The 21,091-nt window shown below is 31.4% G+C and overlaps 1 protein-coding gene across 1 annotated transcript; it reads right to left on the reverse strand.

The window, feature by feature from the left end:
- Positions 1 to 4,947: 4,947 nt before the first annotated feature.
- Positions 4,948 to 7,063, reverse strand: LOC132599458 (transcription factor RAX2-like). The gene is made up of 3 exons (XM_060312832.1): positions 6,845 to 7,063; positions 6,331 to 6,460; positions 4,948 to 5,747 (listed from the first exon to the last, which is right to left on the reverse strand). Exons 1-3 carry the CDS (start codon positions 6,978 to 6,980, stop codon positions 5,096 to 5,098), a joined length of 918 nt encoding a protein of 305 aa, XP_060168815.1. The 5' UTR covers positions 6,981 to 7,063; the 3' UTR covers positions 4,948 to 5,095.
- Positions 7,064 to 21,091: the final 14,028 nt, after the last annotated feature.

Raw genomic sequence — 21,091 nt, forward strand, 5'->3', positions numbered from 1 at the left:
GAAAATCTTACCAGAAAATTACTCATAGTAATGTAGTGATGGTCATTAGGTAATGATGTTCCAGCCAAAAACCTCAAACTAAATCATCCAGTCTCAATAAATTTGATTTAAAACAAATTATATACCCCTTAGCTCAACATTTCCAGGAGTTTACACATATTTGTTTAAATTATGATAAATATATCACAATTTGAATAAACATCTAAATATAAATACGTGTACAATTCAAACCAATAAGAAATTAAAATTTGGGATCAATAGTGATATTTAAAGAAATGTCAGATTTTTGCCAACAACATATTTATCCAAGAAATCATTCCAAACTCGTGACAGAGCTCCCAACGCAAGATAAGATTGGGCTGAAAACCTACTAATCACTGCATGTTTATATAAATTAGGGTCAAATTTCAACTTTGAAGTTCTTCATTTTTTATCTTTCTCTTATAAGTTCGAAGTTAAATGAGATTAGTAATTAGATTAGCGAATCTATGATTGGAGGTAATAATAAATAATGAAGAAAGAAAAAGTCTGGATGCATACTGTCAAACATTTTCACATTGTTGGTCAAAGATTAGCTTGTCTAACAAGTAGTAGTATTTAATATCTTGTGATAAGTAAATTAGTAAAGAATAAATAGAGAAGTAGAAGTAAACGTTATTTTTTAAAATTAATTACATTTGTGTGGTCAGTCTTGGTCTTTAACGAAAGTAAACTAAATAATATTATTATTTTTTGCTTTTATCTCTTAATTTAGTACATCATTGACTTTAGACTCTACCCGGAATTTATCAAGACAAAAACAAGCAAATTAATTGAAATTTGTTGATTTAGATTGAATGAGACATCGTTTGAATTAACCTTTTATTATAACATTATGAAATCATATAATGCAATATGCATTTACAAGTTGTTATCATTTGAAATGTTCTTCAATTTAGTATTTGAAGCAATTTTAAGGAAAAATGACTAGCATGAGAAATTACAGAAATGTTGGGTGGACAATGTTAGACAAACAAAAGTAGTTATCGCTTGTCAAAACTTTAGAAGAAGAGGGAAAAAATTAAATGTTTTAATAGAACAAATGCAGAGCGAATTAATTTTAGAAATATAAATATTATTGATTTGCCAGGTGGAATATATTCGCCAGTGCATTAAACTAATATTAAGCTTACCTAAGATGATATTTCTAAGCAAAGGGTCAACTTTAATTGGGACCCCCTTTCCCATATTTGATTATACGAAAAATTAAGGGTGGGCGTTCAGTTTTTTGGTTCGGTTTTATCAAACTTCGGTTTGGCTATTTCGGGTTTGGTTTTTTTAAGGTGGACACTGAACACCAAACCAAATTAGTTCGGTTTGGTTCTTTTGATTTCGGTTTTTTAAAGTTCGGTTCGGTTCGGTTTTTTTGATATAATATTATAAGCGATTCCATTGACATTAAATCATATTCTCAAAAGCAATAAAACATAAAACTGATAAATTGAAATCAAAATCAAACAAACAGGATACACAAGAACAGAAAACTATAATCATGATATAGGATTATTAGGTGTTATATACATAGCATAAGAATAATTAAGAAAACACATAAATGACATACAGTAATCCTAAAAAGACATCCTAGTTACCTTTCTTTGTTAAGGATATTTGATTTTCTCAATTAAAGTGGAAAATTAGGGATACAAATGCAAAAGAGGACTTATTACAATTGGATTTTTTTTTGCTTTAAACTTAATGGGCCTGTACTATTTTAATTTTTTGGGGTAATGTATTAAATTTCGGTGCGCGTTCGGTTTTTCGGTTCGGTTTTATCAAACTTCGGTTCGGCTATTTCGGTTTCGATTTTTTGACGGTGGACACCAAACACCGAACCAAACTAGTTCGGTTCGGTTTGTTAAAGTTTCGATTCGATTTTTCGATTTTCGGTATTTATGCCCCTACGAAAAACAGCGGTCAATGATCAAAATATCATAAGCAAATAAGAAAATCAATAATAATAATAATAATAATATAATAAGCAATCCTTATCGATCATATTATGGGACCATTTTACAGATATTAATTAACAAATTCTTCATTGCCGTGATATGCGTCTGAATTTTTACTATTTTTTTAATCATAGGATTAGCTTAATATTTTTTTCTCCCACATAGTAGTATAAAACTAGCGATCAATTAAATAAATAGTGTGTGCCTTTTATTTTTGAAAAATAACACTGAGATATTGATTAATTAATCTTTCTGTCACCTTCAAATCTTTGAACTACCATGCAAATCCTCAATATATAATTCCATGTATCATTTATCTATTTTTCTACATGCATGACTTGTTCTCATCATACATACAAGATTCTTTGAATTTCTGTAGTTTGTTACACTTAATAATAAATTAAAAGAAACATGAGAGTTTTTCATATATGCTTGAGTAATTCATTTGTAAAAATATATAGGGGCACAGTGGACTTTTTCACAAGTTCAAGAAGACCTTACAAAAGTTGGTTAAGTATAATTATTTTTTACACTATCAATATATTTTGACATGTAATTTATGCCGTGTATGTAACATGTCTTTTTTAGGTCGCCAATCTCAATTTTTTATGAAATATTATCTGATGATTTTAATAATTGAAGTCTTTCATAAATTAAGTAAACACTATGTTTATTAGATGAGGTGATGATTCTGTGTGTTTCAGTTTCTGATCACTGAATTATGGTAACAGTAAACTTTCATACTTTCAATGGAGTAATAGTCACAGTTTTATCTGAATTCTAAGGTTATTGGTTTACAAGAGACAAAAACAGAACAATTGCATAAAGTAGAGAAGCTTCCGAAATGTTTTTTTCAGAGCTGTCCTAAGTCGTTTAAAACATTTTCCTTGGAGTATGATTTATTAGATGTGTTGCATCATAATTTTGATACAATAAATTAATGGCGCTGATCTACATATGCTAAATTACCGCTTTAATGAAAAAAAAGGGCAACTTAGATAAATAACTACCTTTTAATGCTTGCTTTCAATCCGGTTATAATGCTTGCTTTCAATCCGTAGCTATTTTTTTGCTATTTACAATTCGTAGCTACATTTAGGCATTTTCGTTGTATTTGATGTATTTCAGTGTAGTTGAATACACTGTTCAGTTGTATCAAGCCTTATCTGATGTTACATGTATTTGACTATATTTGGATACACTCAACCTTAACTTTTCTAAATACATGTGTATTAAAAATGATGTATTTAGGTGCATTTAAATACACGACGGGGCTGTGTATTTTATTTGGTATATAGATCATTCAAACAACACATACAATCAAATATATCTAGTTTCCGCAAAAATACAAGTTATTCATCAATATAAATTCTCTGAATACATGTGTATTCAAAATGATTATATTGCAGTGCATTTATACACGATGGAGCTGTGTATTTTATTGTATTTTTATATATTGATGTATCCTTTTGTTTTGGTAGTATTTGGTTGTATATAGATCATTCAAACAACACCGTCAGATACACCTAATTTTCCCAAAAATGCAAACAGTCAAATACATTAAACTTATATTTACACTAAAAAATGACGAAAATATACTCAGATTCTGAGATACAAGAAGATTAAGATGCCATGGAGTCCGATCAAATACAAAAAAAAAAAAAAAAAAAAAGACACTCAACTACACTCAGATCTGATATACAAGAAGGAAAAGAAGCCATAGATTCCAATCAAATCTTCGGTCAAATACAAAAAAATACACTCAAAAAATGACAAATACACTCAGATCTGATATACAAGGAGGAGAAGAAGTCATGGATTCCGGTCCAATCTCCAGTCATATATATAAAAAAATACTCTAAAAAAATGACGATTCCTATTTCTCCGACGTGCATGAATCTCCACGCGTCGTCTCCTAGTCTAAACACGAGTCTGAACTCCAAAATGAATAGCCACTCAACGCCACCAACGGTGGCGACGCCACCTTCCGATTTTCCGTCATAGCCGCTGCCGCCACCACCAAAACAAAATCACAACATTGTTGACAGAAGACAAACATGAAAAGGAAGAGCGGAGAAAAAGAAAAAGAAAAGTTTCAGACTATAACAGTAACAAAAGCTAGAGAGAAATAAGAGGTGGACCGGTTGGAAGCATTAGTATTTCCTCAGGTGTTAGGGTTCTGTTTTAAGATTGAGATTGTTTAACGACACTCTAGATTGAGAACACTTTAAGGTGATATGATTTTTCTAATGTTGGAGGAGAGAGAGGGGTGAGGGAGAAATACAAGTCATAAACCTAACGTATTTGGTATAATTATGAATGGTAATTTACAAAATCACTATAGCTACTAAATAAATCTAAATAAATTAAAAGATAGTTACTATCAATAATTACCACTTAGAGGTAGATATACTAAGTAATTATTCCAAAAAAAAATCTGGTAAAAATCGCTTCGTAAAAATTGTACAAGCTTAGCTATTTTTGGAATTGATTTGTGAAGATAGTCAGTATTTGAAAACTAATTGAACAATAGCAATTTTTTATGCGAAAACACCATGATATACTGTCATGAATTTCAAACTTAAACCAATGAAAAATCCACTGTTGAAATATTAAGAAGTGAAACACTATGATAGAGTCTTGGATTTGGTCTAGAATACTATGATGGAGTTTTTACCTTTTGAGGTTCGGAATTCATAACACTGACATTGACATGAATCCTAAAAATTGGCTATTTTTCAATGACGTCCGAATTTGTGACTCCCTATCAACTACAAGTATGAAAAATGGCTAACTGTGAATTTTACATGATTGTGTCCCACTTAAATGAATTTTTACTTAATGTGAATTAAATTAATCAAGTCTTAAAACGGAATTAGAAACCAGATATATAGTGTACCGAAAAAGAAATGTACAAAAAGAAGATATTTACATGCACTAACCAAATAAAGAAGTTCTTTTTTTCATTCAATTCCACCAAAAGTAGCTACACAAAACCCCAAAAAAAGACTGAATCTTCTTGGCAATAACCCCATACCCACACTACCCTAATCAAATCTTCCTGAATTGTACTTACATCTTTTTTACACCAACAGTCATTTCATCTTTCAGTAATAAAACATCCCTATCACATTTGACTTGTTACAATTCTCATCATTGAATCCACTAGTAGTACTCCCATTATTGACATTGGTACAACAACTTGTAGGAAGCTGCATATTCCCAAAATAATCAAGATTGAATTGCTGGTTAATTTCTTCAAAGGCAGCAACATCACCACTTGAAATTTGACCTTGTTGTAAATAATAATCAGTACTCATAATTTCTTCTCTTTTAATAATGTCTTTACCAAAACTCATCTGGCTGCAATAACTTCCATCTGATGAAGAACAACTTGCTTCTCCTCCAAACATAAGTAAATTATTACCTTTTAATTGTGGATAATTTTGAAAATTATAATTTGTAACACCAAAATTAGGAAAGTTGGTCATCACCATGTTGTTGTTATTATTGGTGTACAAAATATTTTGTTGGGCTGAAGAAATAATGGGCTGTTCAATGAAAGACCTATTTGGAGTGTACAAAAGATTTTGATGGGCTTGAAGAGTAGTAGTAGATGGAAAATAGGGTGATCTTTTTTGGTTATTAGAAGAATTAGGTAATATTAATCCCATGAGCTTTTTCTTGAGCTTAGTGTTCCAATAATTCTTGATATCATTGTCAGTTCTTCCCGGTAATTGAGCTGCTATAATTGACCACCTGCCACATACAATTGCACATGTTATTTAAGTACGAAAGAAATTATCTCTTACGTGTCTACTTAAAATTTGGACGCAATTTAAAAATGACTATTAAAAACGAAAATTTCAATGAACGGTCTTGTAGAAAATCTGAAATGACTACCTAAATAGTTGAGTTTATGAGATAATTTTACTTCCACAAAAAAAAAAAAAAAAAAAAAAAAAAAAGAAGAAAAGTTGGGACTTTGTCTAAACAGCTGTAAGTGAGTTATAAATAAAGAGTTGATCCTAGATCTAAACCTGGCATGCATGCAGAAAAAATTGTCCATAAATGAAAGAATCTTCATTAAAAAATCCAACAGACTAATTGCATTTCTTTCTGAGCCCTCACTCTTTTTTTTTTTTCCATTTTTCTCACTTATTGAGGTTCTTCATTTCCATTTTTAGTGGGAACAAAAAAAATATCAGTCTCAAAGTCATCAAAGAAAGATGATACATTTGAAGTCAGCAAAAACAATAAAAAAGGTGCCTAAAAAAGAAAAGAAAAAAAAGAGTTTGTGTAATACATTTGAGGTTAAAAAAAAGGCTTTTATAAATTATACCTGCTTCCAATGTTGGCATACAAGCTGCATATAACTCTGTCTTCTTCGTCAGAAAAATCACCATGCTTGATATTAGGCCTTAGATAATTTAGCCATCTCAATCTGCAACTCTTCCCACATCTCCTTAGTCCTGTTCCAAACAATTAATCCCATCAAAATCTTTTTTTTTTTTTAACTCTATGTTCGGTACCTATTATTGGACTGATTAATCCGGATTTGCGTAAGAAGGGAAGCCTCATTTTGAGAATAAAGTGTTCCATATCAAAAGCGACTCCATTCTCACGAATAAAATTCCACTAATTTCAATAAAATCCAACGGAAATTGGCTCGTCCGAAACATTTCCGATGACCTTTCCATCAGAAATCCCATATTTCCAATGGTGTTTCGATAGGAAAGTCCACTAGAAACTCACGCTTTTTTAGTACTCCGTATTAAGCGCTCATAAATAAAAAAAATGTACAACACATACCAAAAAAAAGCATATCTATAGAAAGAGTTAGTATTAATTATTACCAGCTTTTTGAGGAAGTGCAATCCAATTTCCAGCAGTACCATATTTGTGAATAAAATCTTTGAGTTTTGCATCTTCTTCAGGAGACCATGGCCCTCTTTTCACATTTGCTTTATCACAACATGGAGCTCTTCCCATTTTCTTCTTCTTTTCACACACACACACACACACACACTAGTTCAAGTGATATTTTGAGGGGATGTTTTGTTTTGCTATCTTTGTTGTTAGACTTATGGACAAGAGTCTCTTTGCTAAAGCTTATATTTATATTAAATGTGACTACTCATGACTTTTGTGTGTGGGGCGGGGGGGTGGGGTGGGGTTGGTGGTGTTAAGATCAGTAAGAAGGAAGAAAATTTGAACTTTTCTGAGTCATGCATAGTTACAAAGTCAAAAGGACACCCTATTAACTTGCTTCTGCTTAACACCAGCTCTTGCCAAAAACAAGGAAAAAAATGCAGTAGCTGATTGGATTTCCATCTGAAATACTGTTGTAAATTTTTTATTTTTTTTTAAATGGCAGAATGCATCGGGCAACCCCTAAAATTTGTTAATTAATGAAATTCGTTTAGACACTCGAACTGCTGTATATTCTGATTAAGCATATGAACAAGTGATAAAATATTTCTATTAGATATTTCCTGCTCAATTTTTGAAAAAACTGTGTGTCTATTAGGTAGATAAGTTAACACAAAATACTAAAAATAAACTCAAAATAACCCAACTTCTTAGAAACCATCCAACTTTAACTTTCTAAGTACTTGAATAACTTTTCTTAGCCAAAAATAAATCTATGTTTTCTCTAGCACTCAAACCATCTTCCATCCTTTAATTTAGGGATTTGTTTTTCATTAAGCATGTACCATATTTCTCTCCCTTCGATTAAATCACACTTCTCATTTCACCCATTCCCTACCATCTCTCTTTCTCTTTGATAATTTGTCTCACTATCCGGTCGTGTTTTCATATTTTCTGCCCTACTGATTTTAATTGTACGAAGATGAAGAAGATGGAGAAAAAAATGGAAGATTGGTGATTTTGTGCATCAAGATTTGTCCGTCTTTCTTCACAATCACTCGTTATATAATCACTGTATAAAATATATTTTTTAAGACAAGATAAGAGACAGAGAAAATAAGTCATATATGCATTGTGTAATTCGTGTATAATCAATGTGTGTGTGTTTAGTGTATATATACATTATATACTGATTATACACTAATTTATACATGTAATTGTTGGTGAAGTCATGTATACGTTGTGTAATTGACATATAATCATTGTATAATATGTATATAATTAGTGTGTATATAATCAGTACCTTAAGTTTTTTCTACGTTGGGAACAAATCTTTTGAAGATATGAATTGAGTAATTGTTGGAGAAAGTTTAGGAATTAATTTTCTTGGAGGTAATGTAGGAAACCTCCCAGATTATAGCTACAATCTTAGAGGGAATATTTTATTTTTCCATTTTTTTACTTGCTGGCTTATATATTTTTATGGCCAAAGTTTGTAAGGCCAACTAAAAGTAAACTTTACTACTGGGCTCCGCTATTTGTGTTTTAATCCCGTTATATCACCTACTTTATTTATACACATCAAGCTCAATAGCAACAAGCTGAGGTTTTATGACTTATTGAGGTTAATGCGTATAATTAAGAAGTGACATATTTTATAGCATATTATATCCAAAATTTACTGATCCAATTAATTAAGATTCGCGATGCGTCGAGTCGCTTCTAGCCCAGATTTTATCTTTAGAGGCGTTCAATCATAAACCAACGCACGGAAGCATCATCCATTGACTTTTCAATCAACAGCCAGAAGAATCTATAAAGAGTACTTCATTCTTATAGCTCGAACATGAGAATATTTGATTTTTAATAATAATGCATAGACTTTTGTTTTGTTCAAGTAAGTTGTCTTTCACTTAAACTGCAAGAAATCCCCAAGAGTTTCTTATAAGTTTTAAATAACGTTATTTGACTAATTGGTGGCTCCGGGGTCACTGAATTTTTTTGACATGTTCCATACAATTGGCTAATAGTAATTTCTAGGTAGACTCTATTTTCAGAGCTTATCTTAACTGGTTTTATTTACAGGAGTCAATATATAACATTAATAGAATCCTGCAGCTACCTAACAAAAATTATTAGCCTTATATACACGCTAAAGGCACGCATGTGGAACATAAGGCTTCATGGATTCACTAAAAATGACAAAAGATTGGTACGAAAATGTTTAAGCATTGGTTGGAATAGTATTACGAAATTAAGTGATAAGATAATTATAGTAATAGAAATTGACTTTTGATCATAGGTGAGGAAAAATTATTTTTTATTTTTTTAATAGAAAACGTACACCTTAAAAATAAAATAACTTATTTAGACCAAATTAATACCCGTCCAAAAAAAAAAAAAAAAAAAAAAAACTGGAAAGAACGGATCACAAAGTGGTGCTTGTACATATCCTTTTTTTTTTTTTGAAAAATCTTTTCCTTACCAATCAAATATAGAAAAGCATTTTGCAGAGAAAATATTTCTTTTCGTACCGCGACACAAATATAATATATACACTAAAATGTTTCTCTTAACAAGGTTCAAAAAACGGTTTGATTTGAAATTTCAAATTCTCCATTTTGTTTTGATTTAAAACGCCGATTTGTCCAAGTTTTCTTGAGTAATACTTATGCACAAAGATTTCAGAATAGAATTCGTATTTTGGAATTTCAAATTAAATTTTAAAACTCCCAAATTAATTAATTAAAGAAAATTCAAAATTTTGAAAAACTCTAGAAAAATAAAATGAGGTCCAAGTAACAGTAAAATTATTCCCTACGGGTTTAGGTTCTTTTTTCTTTTTAAGGATTGACATGTCTCCCAACAAATGACCAAACATAAGAACAGATTGTCTGCTAACCCCTTATCGTATATGAGATTTTTTACAGTGACTTATGATAATGATTATTATCATACAAATATTTGCATCAGAGAAAATATTTACTTTATTGCTTGACTTATCAATGTTCTGTTTTTCGAATTGTCACCCTGTTTAACGCACTCTGTACAAATGATCTTACTAGCCCCTGTAGTACATTCTTACAACTTTTTAATTTTTTTTACAAAATCCAACGAATCCCCTTTTTTTTCTACTTATTACATCTTAAAAGAGGAGGTTAACATAAAGCAGACAGGTCGTAAAAGATGTTTTATTGAATGAAACAAACTACAAGAAGTTAGCAGCTTTTTTATTCATTTAAAATCATGGGTTTTTTTGGCCCATGCTTTGACTTTATCTTTTCTTGATTTAAAATATCATGGAATAGATCGAGTCTTTACCCAGTGGAAAATACCAAGTGGTGTTTTGCTATAACAATTATTCACTTTATTTCGAATTTTTTTTTCACTTTTCAATGTTTGGTCATAAGAATTTCGAATACAACTTGAAGTTGTATTTCGAAATTCCAAAAATAAAAATAAAAACTTGTTTTTCAAAATTTTTTACTTTTTTACAATTACATTTCAACAAAAACTATGGCCGAACACAACTCCAATTCTGGTATCTATGGACAAACAGGCCCTAAGTTTATTACCACAAAAATAATCTAGTAGTACTAGAAGTAGGAGTGTTCATGGAAAATCGAAAAATCAAATCAAATCGAGAAAAAAAAAAACCAACATTTTTTGGTTTGATTTGATTTTGATTTTTCATTTTATAAAACAAAAAAAAAAATGATTTGATTTTGATTATAAGCAAAAAAATAACCGAAATAACCGAATCAAACCTACAATATAAATATCTATCTAAAAATTATAGATGCATATATATATATATATATATATATATATTTATATATATTTTATAGAAAAAGTTTGAAATTTTATGATATTAATCTTTTGCACTCTTGATTCATAATTTATGTTTTTGCCTTTTATAGTAATCCAATTTTTGTATTACGTTCTAGTTTGATTTATTATTTTTATTTTTATAATTCTAAGAATCTATTTCATGTTCAAAATAACTTGTTTTGAGTCCTTTAATTATTCGTCAAGATTTCTTGTTATATCACAATTAGATCTTTAATTACAAATTTTTGGAGAAAGCACATCTATAACTTGATTAGGTTTATCTTTCTTTCTTTTCTCAAATAAGAGTAATTGATTTGGTAGTGTTATGCTAGAAAATAGTCAATTTAATATGTGCTTGGACGTATATTGTCCTATATTAAATAAAAACCGAAAAGCCCGACAAAAACCGAAGCAATGAAAAACCGAATTAATTGATTTGATTTGATTCTAGCATTCACTACAAAAAAATGGGTAATTTGCGGAGGTTGAAAGTTACAATTCCGGGGGTTTTATCTTCCGTTAGCGAATAGTGGAGGCTAAAACCTCCGCGAATAATAACTTTCAACCTCCGCAAATTATCCAGTTTTTTTAGTGATTTGAAAAACCGACTAAGTTGATTTGTCCATTTTTTAGAAGATAACCGACTCAAACCTAATCATGAACACCCCTAGACTACTAGTTTTGAGAAATTAAAATTACCACATGAAAAATGAATTCGAAATCCAGAAGATATCAATATTTCAGCTCTTTTACTCTAGCCAGACATCATTATATTGATAGGATTCACGCAATATAGTATTACGGAAATATGTATTAAACAGAGATCTGGAATTTAAGCTTTGAGTATTATGAGAAAAATCATAACAGGGAGTTTTTCTTCCCTTAATGAACTTTGTATAATGCGATTTTGGATTAGTCGGATCTCAATGCAAGTACCGGACACTTGGAAAACAAAAGAAACTCATAAGTGGAGCCTTTTTGTTATTTTCTATTATTATTATTAATGAGTGGGAACAAAATACTTAGAACCCGTTTGATACGTTCCAGAATTTCATAGAGGACGTACAGGTGACGAATGACGGTGTCATATGGATCCTTATTTTATACTCTCTGATGGCTTCATGCATAATTAGATTACATTATTGATTACCCAATAAGATTCAATTTTATTTCACTAATAACAGATGAAAGGTAATTGGTCAAACACAACAATATTATTCCAATGGTGTCATACATTTAGTAGGAGGACATTAATTTCATAAAAGGAATATATATATATATATATATATTAATTAACATTGTTAACACTAAAATTTGAATCCTAAGTTGCGATAGAAATACATTAATCCGTAATCACTTTCATATAGTAAAATAAAATATAAGCTACTACTTTTACCAAGTCTTTGTCACACGTAAATACTCAGTCAACATAACCGCTTTTCTTGAGAGCGGGAGCAAGTAACGGCGACCAAATCACCAAATTATATCTACAACATTATCATCAAAATGTTTATACAAATAACTGCTCAGATTCATTGTTTACTTTTTCGTATACATAATTATATATTGATTATATACGATTACACATAAATTACACATGATTATTCGCCAGCAATTTAAATGTAAGTGGTTGGATGAGCGCTATTTAGGTTAATCCTTATTAATATACATAATACTTCTGTAACAGCCCAGCCCACTAGTGATATTGTCCGCTTTGGGCCTAGACACACATGACTTTAAAACACGTCACTGGAAGGTAAGACATGCTTATTTATATACCCAGCACTTCTCTTGTGTTAGGCCGATGTGGCACTTTCCTCCTAAGTTGGGGTGTCACAACTTCGTTGCCTTAATAGCTCGTGCCCTTTTATTAATTTGAGGATATAATTTCCAACGTTTTGCACGGATTTCCCTTCAAATGCACTGGTCATTAATTTTTGTACCTTATATCTGTGGTTTTTAATGTTTTCCCCTACTACTTATTTAATGAAAATTTTCAGATATGCTTCGCTCGGCATAAGTTAATTCTGTAACATTTTTATCTTCGGAATCTAAACTTTTGCCTCGCTCGGCACAAGATCTGTTAGAATTAAGTTATGCGACATGAGTTATGTAGTTTTTTTCAGATTATGTTGAGAGTTGAAAATTTTACCTATTCCGGCATAACTTATGTGGATGTGATGACACATATGCAGAAGCTAAATGCTAACTATGCCTAGCAAAATCTAAACTTATGTCTTTTTTCAGAATATGTTGAATGTTGAAAGTTTTTTTCTCCAGCATAACTTGTGAATGCTATGATACATGTGTCGAAGCTAAATGCAAACTATGCCGGCCAAAATTTAGATTACATCGCACCAAAAGTGTTGAAGGCAAAAATTAAAGACCACAAATTTGAGAGCCAAAAAGTAAAGGCCACCCCGAACTAGGGACATTTGTGCGAATGAACATTTTCACATTGGGCCAAGCCCGTTAATATATGGGTGGCTTTCCCCTTACGTAAATAAATAACATATATCCTGTACAATGATGGAGATAATGCGATCAATTGTGCTACAAGTTAACTACATTATTGTGATGTGCATGACGGATGGGCGAGTCGACCAGAGCGGGTCGAAAAAAGAATTGACAGACTTTTAGGCTGATAAGCTTCTGAAGAAGGAGCGGATGTTACATTATAGACGAATCTCACATTGAAACGAGAGAAAAAGACATATAATAATTAGTTCAACATGGTGCACACATTTTTAACGTAGCCCGAGAGACAAATCAGTGAGCTACAGGTCTAATTGGCCGTAAACTTGAATCATGACATCCAGGAAAAATAATTTCACATGTTTAAATGAAGAACTAATTAAGAAAAAAGAGATTTTACCTCTTTTCTTTTTCTGTAAACAGGAAGGGACAAAATTATGATATTATATCTTAATGGACGCTTTTAAGTCTCAGAATTTAGAAAGGATGGCTTTTAACTAATACATTTTTTTTTAACATTAAGGGGCACCTCTAGAAAGAGTCTCTTTTCAAGAGAATTATTTTTATAACTCAAAAAATCTTTCTTTGGAATTCGAATCAACATATATAACTTTTTCTAGAAGGATATTCTAATAAGGAACCTTTAGTTAGGCAAAGACCATGTCCTTAGTCATTTGAGTTACTTGCATTTAGACCCCTTCCTCCCTCGTGGGGGACCCCCTTTCCCTCCTCTCATATTATGTTTTGTTGTGATTAAGTGCATGTAGGGTAGCAAACGAGGTAATAATTTCATAGCAACAACCGCTATTAAATTTTTATAAAATTTTTTATATATCAACTCACTTTGAAACAATTTCAGACATTCGACTGAACTTAATATAAAAACGACTGAAATTAGTCACATACGATTGAATTTTAGGCAAAAATAATTGAAGTTTAAGAAAAAATGACTGAATTCTGCCATATGTGTATGACCTCAGTTATATGCAGCTTCAAAGATTACGTGTAATAAATGTTCTTGTCTAATCCTGCCGAAAAATTAGTTAGGTTGAGATGGACTAGGTTATAAGCTAAACAATAGTTCATGGTTCAACCTCCTCACTCTTAGTTTTCATGTTTGTCTTTTTATAATTTTTAGTTACCAGATAAAACTAATAAAGCCTTTTTTCGTTTTTGTTATAGTTATATATAACATATCAAATAATTTTTTATTTAAGTATTTTTTATAAGATTTCTAATGGGTCAATTTGAATTACATACCTAACCCAAATCAATCAAAAATGACCTAAGTAATAAATAATTAATAACTAATTGGGGCCCCCAAACTTAAGCAAATAATATTTTCATGGACTACTATCACCCCCAAAGTGCATATTAGTAACACGTAAACTCGGTGGACATGATTAACAATTGACAAACTTGAAGTCAAGAACCTAAATTTGAAAATTCATTCATATTATTAGTTATTACATTAATGTACCTAGAAAACTCAGAGAAAATGACATAACGTTGATTTGAGAAATGGAGTAAGATCCTAATTCAACATGTAATAAACAAATTAGTATAAGTCTCTTAATGCGACTTATAATTACAAATAATATGGCCAAGTTCAGTGATTGTGCATTAATTTAAGTAACATGCATGACATTTATTTTTCTTATTAAAAGTATCATGTTCTAATCATTCTTAACATCTAATTAACAGCCTTGATTGTCTGTAGAAGTGTAGCACACCTATTAAGCTTGCCAGTAGTTCCTCCCAAATGATGAAAAATTAGACGTACTTTAATTAATTTAATTACTCCCACCAATTGGGAAAACATATAATGTTAAAATGTCAAATTCTTTTTCCTTTTTTTTTTTCTTCTTCTCTAAAACTGTGATTATGCTGAATACTACACTATAAATTAGTTTTTTTTCCATGATCCAAATTGCGTAGCAAGGGGGTGAAGATAGTTTGAAAATCGTCCATAGAACTTTTTGTTCCACCTCTAATTTGACTGTGGAAAACGTAGGTCCATTTGGAATCCTTTTTGTTTTCTTCTTTAACTATGGAATCTATGAACTTTTTAAAATCATAGAAAGTTAAATAGTTTCATATATATATATATATATATATATATATATAAAGGGGGTAAATAAATTTTTATATTGTTACAACAATAACATGAGGAGGGTGGGGTGTAAGCAGACCTTAACCCAAGTTACTTTTGTGGAGGTAGAGAAGTTGTTTCTGATAGACCCTCGAAAACAACTTTTATAAAAGTAGAATTTGTAATCTTAAAAATAAGACAAGTTATTAATTATAGCAAATAAAAGTGGCATGCTAGTGTAAAATGTACTCTATAGTACCAGTGATATTAACTAGCATCAAAGCTAAAGACATATATGCAAATCTAGCTAGTAATATATGGAATTTACATAAACCTAGTTAGGGGTGTACATGGACCGGGTTGGTTCGGGTTTTTCAAATACCAAATCAAATTAAGTGTGTTAGTTTTTTTTAATCGATAAACCAAACCAATAAAAGTCGGGTTTTTAGACCTCGGATTTTTTATCCCGGAAAAACTTCATACAACATATAAATTTTACTTCAAATATTTTTTTAGTCATAGTAAGATACAACTATATAATTAAGGTGTTTCTTAAGAAAAGAATAAAAATGTGAAATGAGTTAAAATATTCAACAAAAAAGATAATGAAATAGCATAAAATAAATATTACTAATTAATATGGCATAATGAAAATGATCATCATCTAAAAACACTAAATCATTCTAAAATAAGCATGGCTAATCATGAGAAAGAAATAAAATAAAATAAAGTTATATATTTTCATTGTTTAAATTAACAATGCAAAACTAAATAATAGATATCTAACATATTATTATCATTCCTAGTGTTAGGCTTGAATTGCTTTTGTTAGCATTAATATTGATATGATTTTGACTTTGTTTGAGTTACTTATAACATCTATGAGCTATAAATCTTATTGGAACATTCAAAATCCTAAGTCCAAACTTGAAATAATATGTTAAAAGACAAAAACTGTGAAAAAGCTTAAGAAATATTAATAAATTACATTATAAGTAAATCTTTTATATATAAAATATTTTAAAAATTTATATACATGTAATGTCAGATTATGATGAAGGCTAGTAGGTAGTCTCGCTTATTCTTTCGCATTAGTAGTCGTAGTTTTGCTCTATCGTTTATTGCCCTTTGATTTCTGCTTATATTTGTTGGGTCTCTTTCCAGCCTGTTTTATCATGACTTTCTCGATCTTGTTATTTCTCATTTTCGTATTGCTTTGATATGCTTGTCCTTATCTGACTCTTTTGTCTTGTTTTCTCTTGACCTGAGGGTCTTTCAGAAACAACATCCCCACCTTCCAAGGTGGGGGTAAGGTCTGCGTATACTTTATCCTCCCCAGACCCCACATTGTGGATTCCACTGGGTATGTCATTGTTGTTGTTATAATTTCAGGTTGGTTTGGTTCGATTTGATTTTTTTTAATTAAAGCCAAACCAAACCAATTATGATCGGTTTGTTTTTCCAACACCAAACCACTAGTCGAGTTTTTTTCTCGGTTTGATTCGGATTATCGGTTTGGTGCGGTTTGTCGATTTTCTTTGTACACCCCTCAACCCAATAGCTTTCATTTTATCCATACCTTATATATGTAGCAAAATAATTATTAAATATTATAGATATTTGAAATTCAGTTATTAATTTGTAGTATACTATTAACTTAAGATTATTATAAGAACTCATAGACTTCAAATCGTGAATCTAGCGCATATACGACTAAGATATGTAACCTGACTAACTTTTTATGCTTGTATTCTTATTTCCATCTCTTGGTTGGTACCTACAACAAAAATATTTTTTTTCTTTGTGTTCATATTTATTTATTTATTTAACTATTTAATAAGTGAAGGTTTTGGCAGTACGACGAAGGGCACTTTTGGTAATTTTCATTTTTGGTTACAACGCGAGGTTTTATCTCTCGATGACGCGTAATGTGACAGCTAGTATATTAGGACGATTTGGGCATAAAGTATATTAGGACCACTTCTGTTTGTTAACTATTTAATAAGTGAAGGTTTTGGCAGGACGACGAAGGGCACTTTTGGTATTTTTCATGAGGTTTTATCTCTCGATGACACGTAATGTGACAGCTAGCATATTAGGACGATTTGGGCATAAAGTATATTAGGACCACTTCTGTTTGTTGTACATATTTGGCACAAACGTGGTGCATAGCAATGAAGTTTAATTATCTTTCCTAAGAACAGAAGAAAAGAAAAAAGACAGATATATACAGTAAAAACTAAATATCTTCAAAGATAGCAAGATGACATGATTATGATGATGAACTTGCATAACCAGCAGTTTAGCATGTGCTCTGCAGCAAATAATTCATATATAATTCGCCTTAGCTTTGCAAGTGTGGACTATTAACATACTTTAATAGATTCTTACATGGCTTATGAGAGAACTGAAAACTGCTTGAGGATAAGTAAGAGTTATCTGACATTTGATTGTTAATTGATGCATGCTTTACATGGCTTTTGTGCTAACATAAATTGATTGTATATTAGGCTATGGGGAGTCAATATTTTAAGCTATTTCAACAACTTCGAAATTAGCAAACTAAAGTTTCAAATTCGTTCTTATTATTTTTAAATGTAGAGAAAGAAAATCACTTCTGATTTCGTTCTTTTGGTTTCCTTCCCTTTTTTCCTTCTTATAGAGATTTAGAATGTTAAAAACTTATTTTGGGAAAATGACCAATGAAGTACTTGAAAATTAAGTTGTTCTTTCAAAAATCTCGTGATGTGGTACTGAACATCCTAATACTACTTTGGGAAAGTATAGTTTCAGTTTGAGCTTGAGAAGATATGAATCAATGGTTTTACTAAGTAGAGTTCTTTTTGTTTTAGGATAAGTGTATTAACCTATAGTTTTGTTTGATTTACTGACTTCTATTAGGAAAAGTATGCTAATCAGATCTGATTTTCTATACTTTGACCAATTCTCCTCATATTTCTTTCTATCACAAAGGTGTTTGCTTGATTGCAGGCTTTTATTGAAGAAAAAAAAAAGTGTGCTAACCAGACATGATTTCTGTACTTTGATCACATTTTGTCCTTTTATTTCTTTTGATCACAAAGGTAAATCTTTTTAATTACAAACAACACAAAGATTGTGCTGATATGTGCAATAAACTAGCTGGAGTACAACTACTTCTGCTATTTCATACAACACAAAGATAGTGCTGGTATGTACTCTGTCATCTTACCAGCTTCATGAACATTTTTCAACTTACGCCAAAGATCTTACAATAAACTACATCTGGAGTACCAAAAGATCCAGCTAACTCGAAACAAAGAGTGAAGATGCATCATTTTGAACTTTCAAATTTCTACATTCACTTAGCATCTTTAGAATGCTGGAAGAATTCCAGAGCGTGGGCTATCTGTGAAAAATTTCGTAGTCAAACCTCCTACATGTCAACTCTCTAACTGTACTTGCCTACGACAACAATGGAAAAGGATCAGAGTTTACTGTCCTATTTGTCATTGCTTTTTTGGCTATTGCAGTTTCTGGAGAAAAAAGATGAGGTATGGAAGGGAGATTAATTGATTGAACTACTTGATTAGGAAAAGGTTTAAAGCTACTTTCCTTCTTTGATTTGTGGGCTGAATAATCAGGAAATGTTTATGTCAAACAACAAACCTAGAGTGGTACTTGTTCTTGGTATAAAGAAAGAAAATTATGGATTGAAAATATAGTATTTAGAGTGGATGGTAGTAAGAACCTCTTACTTTTACTGGTTTGGGAGATTTTGCATATTACAATTGTATCAAGAGTTGATATTAGTGCACTGAAATCTTATATTGATAATTTATTTAGAAATTGATTGAAGAGTGTCAGTGTCATTGTTGTTTCTTACTTTAGAAAGTAGAATAGGGATGCTGCAATATTGCATTGTTAAGTTATCTCAATCTATATGTGCCTTCTCTCTCTTTTCTTTTGGGGCGGTTCCCTGTCACAAGTAATGATTTTACAAAATAGGCCCATAGTAGCTTTCAGATTTATGCAATATTATAATTTATAAGCACAGTCAATTTTGTTTCTCCATCGTCATTGAATTACTATAATTTTTTCATCATTTTCTAAATCTTTCTACCTCTGATTTGTGGCTTGTAACTCAAACTATGGAGGAATTTATTATTGATGCTTTTAGTTATGAAATAGATTCATTTAATACTAAAATTACTCTAGAATTTGAGAAATTATCGCTCTAGCAGTAAAGAAGGTTAGCTGGAGATCATCTTAAATATGCATGTTCTTCTTGTCAACACTTTCATCCCATCCATGTTTTCAGATTTAAATTTCTCATGCGGATTCCTTGCGTATTCATCATTAAGAGAAAGCTTTCGTTCTATCTCTTTGTCCGGAGTCTTCATTTAAACATTAAGGTGTAGATAATTAATTTCATTGACTCTCTCTTCTTTTCATTTGTATTCAGGCAAATACCTTTAATGTGTTTGTCAAACTAATGATGACAAAATGCAGTAATTGTGATATCTCAACTCCTTGCTTGCCTCTATATTTTCATGGTGTAAATGAAATATGATTTTTCTATTATGGTTTTTCTTGATGACATGTGATCTTTAATATTAAGTTGTTTTTTATTGTTACACCTCGGAAAATTTTTCGTTCATGCACAGTGAATTGACTGACGAAGGGCATGATGCACATGATGTGTTGATAAGTAAGGAGTAATATTTAATGATTCTAAATGAGGTTTCAAAGATATTTGAGGTAGGAGACGAAAGTTGTTAAGGAAAGCAAGGTATATGTGGTGCGTCGGGCCAGAATTACGAGTGTCGAATTAATGGTGTCTTAATGGAAATTTGGAGGAGAGTTATAATTTCCCTTATATTGGTAATGAAGTGTTAAGTAAGTTTCAAGAAGGACCCATAAGCCAAATATGAGCATAAGCCATCCAAAAGGGCGAGTTAAGGAAAACATTTTCGGATGATCTGGTTTGGAGGGGCCAAAACGCTATTATAAAGTTGGAATTTGGGAAAAACACCACAGGAATAAAGTTGTCGATAATTGAAAGAGCTTTCTAACCATAGGCCGTGGGCCCCCACAGCATAACGGGATCAAAAGTTATGGCCATTCTACGACAGACTGTTACGGGCACCATCCGCGACACCATCCGCAAATCGCGGATGACCTGCGACTCGCAGACACGACCCGCGACAACGCCGTTTCATCGCAGATTGTGCCAGTGAGGTTCGGTCATCTGGAAAGCTCCGCGACACCACCTGCGACTCGCGAATCATGCTCGCGACTCGCGAAGCGTGCCGCAGGTTGTGTCGATCCAGAATTTTCTGGAGCATTATATATAGACCCAACTTCGTTTTTAACCCATTTTTCACCATTTTTGGTCCTAAAACCCTCTAGAACCATCTCAACATTTCATCCACAAGAAAAATTAAAGGGAATCAAGATTAACAACATCAAATTCATGAACCCAAGTGTGTGAAACTCAAGTAGGATTCGTCTTCTTCAAGAAAATCCTAAGGAAGGTGAAGAAGGGTTTTGGTGATAAAGGGAGGATTCAACTATAAGCTTGTTCCACCATCATCTAAGGTATGTTTCATGGTTTTATAGTGCTATTTAAGGTATTGTAAAGCTAAGATGCTTGGATTGTAGAAAAACATGGAAAATGAGTTTTGGAAGGATGAGTAGTGTCACTATTGAATGGTAGTTGAATGAAACCATGAACGTTGATATGTTGTGATCATGAGTATGCTCACTACTAAAAAAACGGAAAAAACCGTTGACAAAAACCGACGTCTAGCGTCGGTTTTTTTAACCAAACCGACGGGAAACCGACATTTTA

Source organism: Lycium barbarum, chromosome 6, assembly GCF_019175385.1.
Source record: "Lycium barbarum isolate Lr01 chromosome 6, ASM1917538v2, whole genome shotgun sequence".
NCBI classification, from domain to species: domain Eukaryota; kingdom Viridiplantae; phylum Streptophyta; class Magnoliopsida; order Solanales; family Solanaceae; genus Lycium; species Lycium barbarum.

Coding starts and splice junctions, on each gene's coding strand:
- LOC132599458 (XM_060312832.1), bottom strand. CDS start 6,980: ATGGGAAGAGCTCCATGTTGTGATAAAGCAAATGTGAAAAGAGGGCCA. Junction 6,461..6,844: donor TGCACTTCCTCAAAAAGCTG/GTAATAATTAAT, acceptor TGTTTGGAACAG/GACTAAGGAGATGTGGGAAG. Junction 5,748..6,330: donor TATGCCAACATTGGAAGCAG/GTATAATTTATA, acceptor TGTATGTGGCAG/GTGGTCAATTATAGCAGCTC.